This window comes from Vitis vinifera, chromosome 7, assembly GCF_030704535.1.
Source record: "Vitis vinifera cultivar Pinot Noir 40024 chromosome 7, ASM3070453v1".
Lineage (NCBI taxonomy): Eukaryota > Viridiplantae > Streptophyta > Magnoliopsida > Vitales > Vitaceae > Vitis > Vitis vinifera.
The window spans coordinates 30,990,582-31,004,715 of record NC_081811.1 but is presented as its reverse complement, the minus strand read 5'-3'; the positions used below and the strand labels follow the sequence as shown (position 1 = coordinate 31,004,715).

Sequence of the window (14,134 nt, the reverse complement as noted above, 5' to 3'; positions counted from 1 at the left end):
AATGATTCGCATCTGTCCAGTGCGAACTTGATTGAGATCGAAAAAGAACCTAACACTATCTCCTCCCTACGCAATTTTTTAGAGACCCAGATGATCAAAATCCCACCCGAAGCCTCACTCGCCGGAAGGGCTGCCAAATCCTTATTTCTGGCTGTCCAAACACTACCCACGAACCTTCTATCACACTCCGCCTTTTTATTTCCTGAATCATCACTACATCCAGCTTTTCTGATCTCAGAAAATCCTTAACTACCCTTCTCTTTTTCTTTGAACCCAAACCCCTGGTATTCCAACTGATTATCTTCATGTGAAACTCTCTGACCTTGATCTCCGAACCAAATCCAATTGGTCTCACAATCCCGTGGAGCATTTCCTCCTGGAATATACCTTGATATCCAGAGTCTTTAAAACCTCACGTACTTTTGCCATTTTCCTAGGGGACAGTCCTTCTATTTGGAACTCGCCCAAAGGAGAGCCCGCAATGTATATATGTATATTGATAGGTAAAGAAAAAAGATCTATTAAAAAAGAGATGCCAAAAGAGTGGCTCATGGTGTACAATACCTATATACCTACCGCCAAATTGGCCAAAAAGGTAAAAGTAAACAAACACCTAGGTAGGTAAAAAAAACAACCTTAATTGGAGCCCAATCGATCAACAAAACTAACTAAAGTTAGAGGGCGATCAACTATAAGCAACTTTGCATCTGACCAAAGGGATATTAGAAAAGAGTGTTTGAGTCTTTGGATTGAAAGCACATCATCATTGAATGCCAATCTATTTCTCGTCTTCCAAACCGTCCAAAAAATATGTAAGTAAATACAAAGAAGGATGAGAGATCCTTCACCCCTCAAATAAAAAGCGATAAAAAACTATATGCTCTATATATGAATCAAAATTCACATCTAAAAGTGGTTACAAATATGAACTTAAAAGCTTAGGGGGGTAGAAAATCCCTTACAGAAGAAATCAATTGATTAGCTTGCCATTTTGCTAACAAATCCACTACATAGCTGCCTAAGGAATCCAATAGAATAAACACCCCAACTCTTAGAGTAATATAAAAAATCCCTCCAACAACCATTGCATAGCTCAAATAAAAAGTGATAGAAATGCTCTGTGTATTTAATGTTATTCATTTCTTCATTGTTGGTGGATGAAAAATCTGCTTTTGTGAAGATCTTTAGCTAGGTGGTTCACCCTTAGGCAGTTTCTATCCTGTCTTTACCTCGTTTCAAGAGTTGAGATGCCGCCTTTCCTCTGTTACTGTCCAGTCTCAGTAGTGAGTTCTCCCTCTCTTGAAATTTTTGTTTTAGGTGCATCCTGATCGATCAGGAGGTCAATGGTCTATCTTCTCTGTATTGCTTTTATGGTTTTACTAGAGAATGCTGGATTGCTTGTTCCTTCAGGTTGATTCTTCTTGAAATATGAAGTTCCAATGATGGATGAATTGCCTTTAAATCAGTACAAAATCCAACAAGAAAAGAAAGAAGAAAGTACAACCAATATTTCCGAACAAAAGTAAAAGGCTAACAAAAACTACAAGAGGCCAATGCTACAACTCAAGTTGGTAAAAACTCCTCCATGTTGAGCCCTAATTTCTAGGTACTGTGCCTGGCTAGCTGATTCACTGTCTTGTTAGCCAAATAAGGAAATATGCTTAAACAGTGGCAAATCTATGAATCATCTTTTATGTCACTCTAGTATCCTTGTGACTGTGGCAGATGATTTTCTGAGTGGTTAGATTTCTTGGGCCCCTCCCAGTAATGCAGCAGATAGGACAGTAATAGAGTTCAAGGCATTGGGTGGAATCTTATGGGGGTCTGTTACCAAAAAGCTCCTGCACACTTCTATTAGCCGGAGTTTATTGGATTGGAGGGAGGAGTTGTGCTACTTTAACAATAGTGGGGACGAGGTTAGGGTTCAGTGGCTTCTCCCTCTCTAGGGTATCTTAAACTCCACTCTTGATGGTTGTTCGATGGGCAACATGGATTAGATGGGGATTGTGGGAGTCTTCTGGGATCATGGTGTCAACTTGATCAGAGGTTTTTCCTAATACTGGTCTGGGTTCAGCTATTGAGTTGGAGATCCTAGCCTTACTATATAGCATTTGATGTAGGCTCCTTAGTGGGCCTTGGAAACTTTGGAGTGGAAGAAACTTAGCTATTGCTCTATCTTGGATGATTCAAGGAAGGGAGCAGAGGACCATTGGCTAGGATTGGTGGCTTTTAAACTCTACTTTCTTAAGAAGCTGGGGCATTTTTCTTTTGGAGGCCCAGGTCAGCCAATCAGGTTGTGGATTGGCTGGCCAAGGGGGATTCTCAGAGGCAGAGGCATTTTCTCAGCTGCTTCCTTCCTCACTGAATTTTGCATTTCTTTTCTGCATCAGCTCTGTTGATGTAGAAGCTTGCTTGTAATATTGTTTAGCTGTTTATGTTTTTTGTTGTCCTGTTCTTGTTGGAAGGATTGTTCATGCTTCTCTGTACTCCTTTTTTTTTTTTTTTTTTTAAATAATAAATTGTTGTTTTCCATATAGAGAGTCATTTTATGTTTACTATCATCCAACCTTTCTATTAAATTCTGATCCCATATTGATTTGCTAATTAGCTTTTTCTGTGTCTTCTAGATTCGATGTTGTTGTGACATCTTACGTATTCGATGGGAGTCAACACGTGGTCGTACAAAGGAGCGTGCTTTGCTGATGATGGATAAACTGGTATCACATGTTGTAACAATGCCCTAAAAAAATGCATCTTTGTAATAAGACTTTAAAATTTGACCAAATATATGACCCTTCATGGAGCTTTCTTTCTTGAGTTCAATAAATGATCACCATGGTAGCTTCCTCAACATGAATTTTTGCAATGCTGTGTTATATAGCCAGGCAAAGATCATCTTTCAAGGTTTTGCCTTCTGGCAATTTTTCTTTTATTACTTCTTGTTGCTACTATAGACTGGGCATGTTGTTCTATGATTATAAACCTTGCTGCACTTTGCTTTCCCTTATTCTATATATTTGTAAAAGTTCAATTTCAATTTCAAATTTGTGGAGGTTTGTATGCTATGTGCTTTATTTACCTTTTTGTTAGAAAACTGATAATTTTGTGAAAACAAAAAGAAGGATATACTTGATTTACTTTCCTTTCTGTTGATTCCTAGTGTTGATATGATTATGATTTTGTGTGAAGAAATTGCTTAGTCATTTGAAGATTTGTAATAATGATCTATTCCTTGTGGCCTTCTTTATCTGTCTCATTAAATTAATTTGGTGCTTGCAAACACCATCTTTGGCCTGGGATTTCACATATTCCAACATAATATATTTTCTGTAGTTTCGATGCAGGAGGGCACTTGAATCTCAGAACACTATTGTCTGCAATCAGTTAACTGGTTCTGCCATAGATTAAGAAAGCTTATGGTTTTTTAGATTGTAAGTTATTGAAAATTCTGAAAAACAGGTTGCTAAAACGTTTGGAAAGCAGCTAATTTAGTGTTTGGGCGTGTTTAGGTAAAGTCTTAAAGATGGAAAAAGGTTTAGGTTTCCAAACTACAATTTTAGGTTGGAGAAATAAAGAAAGCTTGCTGTTGACTTAAACTGTAACTGTAACAATACTAAGATTGAAGAAAAGAGTAATAGGAACTCGTGGAATCAGTTTCTTCTGAGACTTTAAATGTTTGCTGACTTACTTTGTTGTAGAGAGTCGGTTTTTACAGAGTATGCATGGGTTATCTCTCTTGGAATGGTTTTGTTTGTTTGGAGTTATATTGCGGTAGTGCAGGCAGTAGGACAAAGGTAGGGTTCAGTGTAGTTTGGGCACCTCCACCTGTGAGCTATTTCAAATTAAACTTTAATAGATGTCTGTCAAGGAATCTGAGCTAGATGGAAATTGGTAGGGTGTTTTGAGATCACTGGGGCAGTGCAATAAAGGCTATTTTAAAGCCAAGTGGTTCAAGATTGCTATAGAGGATGATATGAAAGGCTTGGTGATGAAAAAAATATGAATTACTAAATTTTGGGTGGAAGGGGACTTCACAATTGCTGTTTTATGGGTTTCTTAAGGGAGGAGGGGAGCATGGAGTTGGTATATGTGGATCCTGTAGATCTTAGATCTGTTATAAGAGATGGACAGTCTCTTTTCTTAGATGTCGGTCTTCCAGTAAGGTAGCTTATTAACTAGCTAAGAAATGAAGGTCAATGCTAGAAACTTTTATTGAGGACTTCCTACCACCCTTGAGTCTTCATATGGTTCTTTGGTTACTAATTGAATTTATGAGGTTTACACTCATATCCTCATGAATCTGCTGGAATGCCTTTGTTTTTAACCTCTTTTTGCTCGTTATTTTATCTTTAAATCAGAAACAAACATTTCATTGCTAGTAGGTAACTATAAGGAAGAATGAGAATCCTTCCCCTATAACACAATTCCCTACATAAATCTGATCAGAAACAAGAATAATTATCTTCTCAAGAAAGCAAAGGGAATTGCTCAAATGAAAAATGGTTACAATTACAAAATCAGGTGAGGTAAAGAATCCCTAACAAAAGAGATCAAAGGTTTGGCTCCTTGTTTTGCTAACACATGTCTGCCACATGATTAGGTGAGCAAGGAATCCAACAGAAGAAACACCCTTATCTATAAGCAATGTAAAATGTTTAGTATAATTGTTAGCCTAAGGATTGTGTAATCCTGGTTTTAATGATTTGATGATAGTAAAGTTCATGCCTAACTAGAATAAATTTTCTTCTCTCCACCCTGAAGCTTAGCTTTAGGCATTAAGGAGTTGGTGTGGGGATGAAGAAGTTTCAGGTTTGATTCCATGTGAAGAAGTTACTTATCGAAAAAGAGACCATCATAGAATATGTTTACCTTCCGTTTTCACAACTGATTGTTTGTTTTAGTTTAGTATCTGTTTTTAGTCTTAGTTTAATTGAAAAAAAAGTGTCAAGCCTAGTATTTCAGAAATGCTAATCTGCTTTTCTTCAAGTTGTTTTCATATCAAATCTCATTTAATGTTTCCAATTATTTCAGGTCCAGGGTATCTATGCATGTTCTCCCGGAGTGGCTCAAAGGATTAATTTTTGTTATGGGGTCTATCTCCCTACTATTCATGCGCTTCGAAAGTATAACTCTTTGGTTTCAATGTCTCTGAAATTTGGGCCTCTATCATGTCATGCATAAGCAGAATTTTTACTTTAATTTCTAATTTTTTTTTCTTTTTTTGCCACTGCACATCATACTTGTTGCCTTCTATTTCTGTCATATTGTATCGTCACTTTTTATTTTTTATGTGGAGTTGATACGTGTAACTAATTATTTCTGTTATATTTTTTTCCCCATTTTCTCTTTAAGAGAATATGGTGAACTTTTAGTGAGCTGTGGTTTGATAGGTGAGGCAATCAAGATTTTTGAGGACATTGAGTTGTGGAATAATCTAATAGACTGCTACTGGTATGAGGAAATCAATGTCTAAATCTATTACTGCATGCTATGTCAAACCTTTTTGTTTGTTTGATCATTGCCAATGAGAGAATCATTTGAATATGATGTAACCAACAGCCTGTTGGGGAAAAAAGCAGCAGCTGTTGAACTCATCAAGGCACGTCTGTCTGAAATGCCAAGAGACCCAAGGTTATGGTAAGTTAGTGCTTGGTTTATTTAAATTTTCTCCACTTATAAGGACTCACTTTTTATTTCACTTAATGCAATCAAAATTATATATGCTTATGTGATGAGGTTGGTATGATAAGGACAAGTGTACTTTTTGACGAAGTTTTATTTGAAGGTAACTGTTAAGCTCACTACTGAGCTCTAGTCCAGTTAATTTGAGTGTTGTAAACTTGATGTGTCTACTCATTGCAGGATCAATCACTAAGCTGTTATTTTCTGAAGTTGCATTCCAAAGACACATCAAGTCATTTTCACTGAGGGTGTCAACATGTAGAAATTGGTTTGCATTTTTATAAGCATAAAGAAGTATTTGTTATTTATGTGTATTAACCAAACAATTGAAACATGATACAATAATATGGAATTCAGTTCTAAAGAAGATAGGAACTGTTGTATCTTGTTTCCTTCAATAAGTCAAGATTTATTATAGTTTGTGGGTGAACCCTATTGAAGTTTAAATGGCTGCAGCCTATTTGAACTGACTTGAGTATCAACTGAATATTATATACTAATTAATGACCTAAGAGCTAGAAACTAAAGGTCGAAACCAAGTAGAATTAATTGTTGACTTAAAAGTAGGCTTTCATGCTGGCTAAAATGATATTGTATATCTGATTATTCCTGAGCTGTAGATGTGCTTATGTGTTTCATGCATGCATGCATGTATGTATGTACATTAGGCTTTAGGTTCATCTTCAAGCAAGAAAAAATGTACTATCTATTCCAAAATGCTTTATTAAATTGTGAATGGTTTAATATGCCATTTTCCTCTTATTCTTCACTAATAAACCTGAGGGAAAAGAGAAAAACGAAAATTGAGGAGAGTACCCCCTTCCCTATCATGTATGTTCCTTCTAAATTCGGTATATATGGTAGTTGTTCCTTTTTTTTTTTTTTTTTCTTTCTAAGCATCATTTTGACAGTACCTCTGTCTTTCTCCATGCTGTTTGTTTATGCTATGATGATGTATTTTCTGAGAGAAACAAAGCTTCTACTAAGTACCCCTATTCCATATAGTTTTATTAGTGCTTTGCTCTTTTCAAGTTTATTATTTGCTTGGTCTTCTTGAAGCTCCGTTTTTTAATGTTTATGGTTCTAATATCCTTTCATTCATTCTCATATTTGTCATCTCCATAATTCATGTGGATAAGGATTAGGTATGATTGTCTTCTCCTTTTTACATGATAAAATTGTCATGTAAAATGGAGAATATCTTATTTAGGGATTGGTTCATGTGTCTGACTTGCTCAAAAATGTTTTCATTTCCAGGTGTTCATTGGGTGATGTTACAAATGATGATGCCTGCTATGAGAAAGCTCTGGAGGTTTCAAACAATAGGTCCGCTCGAGCTAAGGTGATTTTGATTACGCATAATAGTCAAGCATACGATGTTTTTTATGCCGACTTTTTGTCACAACTATCTCTTTTGTTTGGCAGCGATCTCTTGCTCGTAGTGCATACAACAGGGGTGACTATGAGACATCTAAAATCCTTTGGTATGTTGCTTCATAGCATCTTTTTATTTCTATTATTTAGTTTGCCTTCAATAATCATTGTTATTTCTTAGTCGATCCTGGTGTATGATTATTCTCTCTTGATCATATTTCTCAAGTACAAGTAATGAAATATGTTTCTTGTAAAAGCAAAAAAAGAAAAAGAAATTGATTGTGTTTGCTCACATCACAGGGAGTCTGCAATGGCCTTGAATTCTTTGTATCCGGATGGCTGGTTTGCACTTGGTGCTGCTGCATTGAAGGTTACTTTTATGATCTGCATTATGCTGATCGTATATTTGTTAGTGTTTTGCACTATTACAATCATAAAAATGAAAAGTTAGAAATTTTTTAGGCAGAATTCTTAATCTCTTCTATAGTTTTTCAGAGTTACTTATAAAAAACATATTACAGGCTAGAGATATTGAAAAGGCACTGGATGGGTTTACTCGTGCTGTTCAGCTTGATCCTCAAAATGGGGAGGCTTGGAATAATATTGCTTGTTTGTATGTTCTTTCAACTTGTCATCTTACAGTGTTAACTTTTCCACTCAGAATATATTTCTTTTTTCCTTACTAACCTTGCAAGATTCAAATAAAACGATATTTGTTTTTTTTGTTTTTTTTTTTTTTAAGCGAGTAGGTTTTCAAATATTTTCCATATACCAATGTGATAACTTTTGTGTTTCCTGTAGGGGCTTCCTCATGTGTTCTCCTCTCTCACTGTTTCGCATAAATTTCATACTATGCTAATGTAGAGTCTTCTAAGGATTAGATACTTATTAAGTCTATCAACTCCTGAAACTCTATTTTAAATTTGAGCTTGTTAAAGAGTATAGTCTTGTTAGATCAAATCAACTTGCAGCAAAGTATTGTTTTGTTAGGCTGAAATCTTCCATGTCCTATTAAATCAGTTTTATTGCTCTTCGTACCTTTTTTTATCAGACACCCAAAGATATTTTCTATTAATTAAAAATATCAAGAAGGATGAGATTTCTTTCCACAATGTACAAATTTATATTGAGACAAGGGAATGGATTCCTTTACAAGGAACCATACAGCTGAGTCAAACAAGAGAAATTACAAAAAGTGAAGCAACATTTGAACGAACCTTAAGTAGACTCAAGGAGGCACATAATCTCCAACAAAAGATACTAACTGCTTTGCTCCTCTTTTAGCCAGCCCATCTGCCACTGATTAGCTAAGTGGGGAACCCATCAAATGGGGTATTCCAACTCTGAAAAGATGTCAAATATTTTGTGCAGCCACCCATCAAATCTTCATGAACTTCTTTCCTTTTTAACCACCCATAAGATATCAACAATAGAATCCCTCTCCACCACAAAGTTGGACAATCCCAAAGCTTTTGCTTGTACAAGGTCTTCCAAAAGCACTACAACCTTGGCCTCAATAGCAAAACCATGAGCTGTAGGTTTAAAGTATGCTTTGATTATTGAACCTCAATGATTTCAAGTCACACCACCAATCCCAAGTTGCCCTAGGATGTTCTTTGATTTTTTTTTTAAAGAGCTGTTTTTTTTTTTTTTTTTTTTTTACTGCAAAGATTGTCATTGAAGTTTCATAATAGCATTATTTGTTGAAAATTATGAAAATAAGATTTAAGCTGGATGTTTTCAACTTGATCACAGACAACTTTTGGCCCTTAAAAATACTTTTTCCTCCTTTTTGATAGGCAAAAGCAGGATTTTATGAGAAAGGTGCCAAACAAAAAGAGGGGCACAACCCATGCATACATGGGAATGGCAAAACTACACCCATAAGGCCCCAAAAAACTGAGCCCCCATCCATTTACAAAGTCTAACAAGGATGGAGGACAAACATCTAAGAACTGATGGGACCATAAGAACATGATAGAAACAAGAGAAGTTGTTTTCTAAGAAGTTTGATTGTTCTTGTGGCTTTTGGTTCTCTGTTTTTCCTTCTAGGCCCTTTTGTATACTACCAGTGATTTAATTGTCTTATTTGGGTCTTCCTTTATGAGGGAATCCAAAGACAATAGGATTTTGGGATCCAATGGTTGATAGAATCTCGAGGAGGTTAGACGGGTGGAAGAAGACTTTCTTGTCTTTGGGGGGGAGGATAACCTTAATTTAGTCTTGCTTGTCTCATATCTCTAACTATTTCCTCCCTTTTTTCAAGGTCCTAGCATCGGTAGCCTTAAAGATTGAGAAAATGCTAAGGATTTTCCTATGGTCTGGGATTGAGGAGGGGAAGAAAAATCATCTTATTAGTTGGGATGTGGTGTGTAGACCAAAGGAGTTTGGACCGCTAGGAATAGGGAAGACGACCTTGAGAAATCGTGCTCTCTTAGGGAAGTGGCTTTGGACGTTCCCTAGGGAAAGTTTTGGTTTGTGGCATCATGTGATTTCAAGCATTTATGGGACACACACTAATGGACGAGACGCCAACATTATGGTTAGATGGTCACGTAGATGTCCTTGGAAGACTATTGCTCAAATCTTTTAGGACTTTTCCCCTTACATTCATCTTGTGGTAGGGAATGCGGAGAGAATCCAAATTTGGGAAGATTTATGGTGGGGAAATCAACCGTTGAGCTCATAATTTGCAGGCTTTTATAGAGTTATTTCAATGAGAAATATTACCATCTCTGGCGTCCTTGGAAATTCCTACCCGTCTTCTTGGAATCTTAATTTATGACGCAATCTCACTGATTTAGAAATTGAACTCCTTGAAAGACTCATGTCTTCACTTAATTGAGTGCACTTGTCTTTTTCTACCACAAATTCAAGAGTTTGGTCCTTATTCTTCATTGGCTCATTTTTACTAAAATCTTTTTTCATGGTCTTGTCCAAGCCCTATAATCAAATTCAATTCCTTTCGACTAATTTTGTTTGAAAATCAAAAGCCCGATCAAAGGTCAAGGCCTTTGTGTGATTAGTGGTGCATAAGAAGGTTAATACCAATGACATGCTACACGTGAGAAGACCCTACAAATCTCTTAGTCCTCATTGATGCATTTTATGCAAAGAGAGTGGAGAATCAATTGATCATCTTTTTCTACATTGCCCAATAACATTGGGGCTTTGACATTAACTCTTCAGTGTAGCTAATTTGGATTGAGTTTCACCAAGAATTATTGGAGATATGATGATTATTTCATTTAGAGGCTTGAGGAATTCAATTAGAGGCAAGACGCTTTGGCATATTGCATGTATCATTGTATTGTGGGTTGTGTGGCAAGAGAGAACGTTAGGATTTTTGAGGAAAAGTATAGAATGGAAGGGATGCTATGGGATCTTATTCATTTCTACTCCTCCTTTTGGGCTTCTTGTACAATCGCTTTTAGAGGAATTTCCCTTAATGTTATTTTACTTAGTTGGCTTTTGGTTTGTAATTAGAAAGGGGTAGATAACTTTTGAGAGAGTTTGGTTTTGATTTTTGAGAGATTTTGTACATGCTTTTATCAATATTTCTCCTTGCATAGTGAAAGGTATACTCTTACTTTGATCAGTTGTTGTACCTTGTGGGAAGGATCTCTCATCCTTCTCTTCAACTTTATATCATCAATATATATATTTTGTTTCTGATAAAAAAACGAAAAAAGAACTGAACACTTAACCTTTAAATATTATGCTTCTCCAAGCTTTCTCCTCTTTTTATCCACAAAGCTCTTGTGCCAACCCATCAGGATTTCTTTCACCATATTAGGAAGCACCCAAGAAACACTAAACATAGAGAAGAACAAAAACCATAAATTCCTAGCTTTTTCATGATGGATAAGAATATGGTTATCTGATTCCTTTACACATTTTCACAGGCAGCAAAAATTTTACAGAAGCCACCCTTTTCTTTTGTGCCAATCCAAGGACAAAATTCTGCTATACTGCCCCCCCAAACAAGAAAAAAAACCCGCCTATGGAGGACTAAGAACCCCAAACTTCCTTTGAATGAACACAAGGATCCAGCATTTGACTCTAAAGTTGCTCAGAAGGATTTAATGAAAAATTTTCTGTCCTTAGAACCCTCGCATAATAGCTTATCATCTCCCTACGTCATGCTTGGACCCTCATGAAGACTCTTTAATGAATATACAACACTATCCAACTTCTAATCCTGGAAATCTCTAATGAAACAAGGGTGTGGATGTCATCTTTCACCTGAAAGCTCCCAAACATGTGCAACCAAAGCCTTCCAAGAAGCTGCAATAGAAGAGACGGAAAAGAGACAGAGAAAGGTGAGACATTGCACCAAACATCCTGCCAAAATTTAATTCTCCTCCCATTACCCACAGTAGTTTTCCACTCCCACCACCCCCCACCCCACTTTCTTCTTATCGCTTTCCACAAACCAGTTTCGTACCCATCCCTCACTAAACAAGAAACCAACCCTCTTGCTCCTCCCCATATTTTCGCAAAATAATCCTCCTCCAAGATGATCCCTTTTTAAAGTGAATCTCCAACACTATTTTCCAAGCAAAGTTTTATTGAGAGAGGATAAAACTCTAATATCGAGATCTCTTTTCTTTTTATCCATACAAATAATTGACTAGTTCACTAGATGGATTTCTTTTCAAGAGCTGCACCTCCCCAGAAGAAATCATGTTGAATCTTTTCCAGCTTCAAGCACGCCACCCTTTGGGTGACAAACAGAAACAAGAAGTAAATGGGGAGGCTAGAAAGAGTACTTTTCAACTATGTGAGTCTCCCACCCTTAGAAAGGTACGTCATTTTCATGAAGCCAGCCTTTTATGGAACCTCTCCACCACATCCCACAGAGGACCTAAATGAAGCCCCTAGTGGAAGTTCTAAAGCAGTGGAAGGGGACTTACTCACCCCAGTACCCCACAACCCAGGAAGGAATCCAACTCCACTTTTGCAACACCCCCTACCTGAATTAACTTGCTCCTCCAAATTAGTTCCAAAGATGCTTGAAATCAAAACAGAATCTAGCTCAAATAAATCAACTACTCCTTACAAGGCTTATAGAAGGAGGAGGGTGTGATCAACAAAGAGAAGGTGCTAAACCTCTACTTCCCCTCCACCCCTTCCCCCACCCTAACACCTGAAAAATCTTCCTTCCCTCCATCACCTTTGAATGTCCTTCTATGTTCCTTCCAAATATGCCAGAAAAGAGGCAAAGGGGCAGTTTTCTGGATTTCCTCGTCTTTCCCTGCTTTATCATGCCAGCTGAACTAGGAGTTAATAAAGAAACAAAAAAACCCAGGAGATAAGAGAAAAACTTCTCTTGTCTTGCCCCTGCTTTACCATGTTGGCTAGCCAAGGAGTTAACAACGAATCAGAAAGAGAGAAAAACATTGCCTAAAGGCTGTAAGCTACTATAATGGAGGAGGATTTGATTTTCTGTTCTCTCTTCCTGTTCACAAGGACAACAATTAAAAAGAGTTCTCTTTACTCTGCTGATCAATGTCAAATGCCAGTGTTACTTATCAAAAAAAAAAAAAAAAAAAAAAATGTCAAATGCCAGTGTTGCCTTCACTTTCAAAATACACCTTCTTTTAGTACTTAAATCTTTCATGCTAAGAATATCCAACTGACAACAAACCACTACTTTTCTCAGTGGAAAGAGTACTTTAATTGTAGAAAGTTGGCATCTCTCTCTCTCTCTCCTCTTTGATAGGCTAGATAAAATCTTGACTAATGATGGTTTTCTTGTGCGTTATGGAATGGTTTTAATTTCATTATTTTCTTCGCAAATCTCTCAACAATAGATTCACTGGTAAATCAATCAAACTATTTTTGTTTTAATACATCTAAGATCCATGTCAATTGCATTTGAGTTTAGCAGTTCATGATAGATTAGTCTGTCATATATTATCAAGGAATTATCGTCTGGGTGGTTAAATTTCATTTGCATTCTGCTGTCATGGTTTTGAGGGATTATAATGCCCTTAATTAACTTTTCAGGCATATGATCAAGAAGAAGAGCAAAGAGTCTTTCATTGCATTTAAAGAAGCACTGAAGTTCAAGTTCTCTCTCTCTCTCTCTCTCTCTCTCTCTGTATATATATATATGCACACACATATCTTGATTCGTTGTGGTTATAAAAAGTTTGGTACATTTAGCATGACCAAGTATGGTTTATGGACAGACGGAACAGCTGGCAATTGTGGGAGAATTACAGTCAGGTTGCAGCTGATGTAGGCAATTTTGGTCAGGTGAAATCTATAGATTCAGTTTGTTGATAAATATTTTTTTCCAGTACTTGCTCATTACCATTTGATAGATCTTTATGCTTCATGTTTAAGATATAAAGATGAAAAGAGAGCACTTCACCAGCCGTATTATGGGATAGATAACAGTGGAAGACACACTGTTCAATTCCATTAAGTAATAATATTACAAGCTTAATCACTTCACTGTGCTCTCTATTTCAGCTTTTCTAGAAAGCTGTATTATCAGATTAATATTTAGGTCTGTCATTTGTTTCTCCCCTCTTTTTTTAATGCTGTTTTTGCAACTTATGTCAAAATTTTGTTTGTAGTATGTTCATTCTCTTATAATCACATCATTCCTTTAATGATAGTTATTTTATTTCTTCATAGTCATGACTAAATGCAATTGGGATTAAGTGTTCATATTCAGGCATGGTTTCTACTATTGGTATTTGTATTAGTGTTGAGAGGATTTAGAATGAGTCAACCATACAACTCTATTGGATCATATGCCACAAATAATGCTGGAAAATCCATGAAATAATGAACACAAATTTACAAAATAGCAAGCATATGCCATTGAGGAAGTCCAGGTAAGGTAACTGCTCTTTAATGGAAATGAGTGAGGTCTAAAGGGGAGGAAGGAGCTGGTTTGCAGTGGAGGCAAAATCTTTTGAGATTGAGGTTGAGAAAGAGGGAGGAAAGTTGAGAGGCTGCATTTGGTAGAGATGCAGAGGGGTTATGTCTTGGATCAAGTTTGGAGATGCGAGCTTGCGATGTTTGTTGGGTGGAGTCGAGCCTTGTTGCAGGGATAATT

At 36.6% G+C, this 14,134-nt stretch overlaps 1 protein-coding gene across 3 annotated transcripts in view; it reads left to right on the top strand.

Annotated features, from left to right (window-relative positions):
• The window catches only part of LOC100252760 (uncharacterized), a 67,273-nt gene that overhangs the window by 37,894 nt on the left and 15,245 nt on the right, over positions 1–14,134 (top strand). For 2 of the 3 annotated variants that reach the window (XM_010654739.3, XM_010654738.3), the window contains exons 7-16: positions 2,628–2,726; positions 5,032–5,123; positions 5,353–5,451; positions 5,560–5,637; positions 6,940–7,024; positions 7,108–7,166; positions 7,357–7,426; positions 7,578–7,669; positions 13,069–13,131; positions 13,254–13,320. In XM_010654739.3, the coding sequence (XP_010653041.1) occupies positions 2,628–2,726; positions 5,032–5,123; positions 5,353–5,451; positions 5,560–5,637; positions 6,940–7,024; positions 7,108–7,166; positions 7,357–7,426; positions 7,578–7,669; positions 13,069–13,131; positions 13,254–13,320 (804 nt within the window). The remainder of the gene's footprint in view (positions 1–2,627; positions 2,727–5,031; positions 5,124–5,352; positions 5,452–5,559; positions 5,638–6,939; positions 7,025–7,107; positions 7,167–7,356; positions 7,427–7,577; positions 7,670–13,068; positions 13,132–13,253; positions 13,321–14,134) is intronic. The other variant, XM_010654740.3, reaches the window with a different exon arrangement.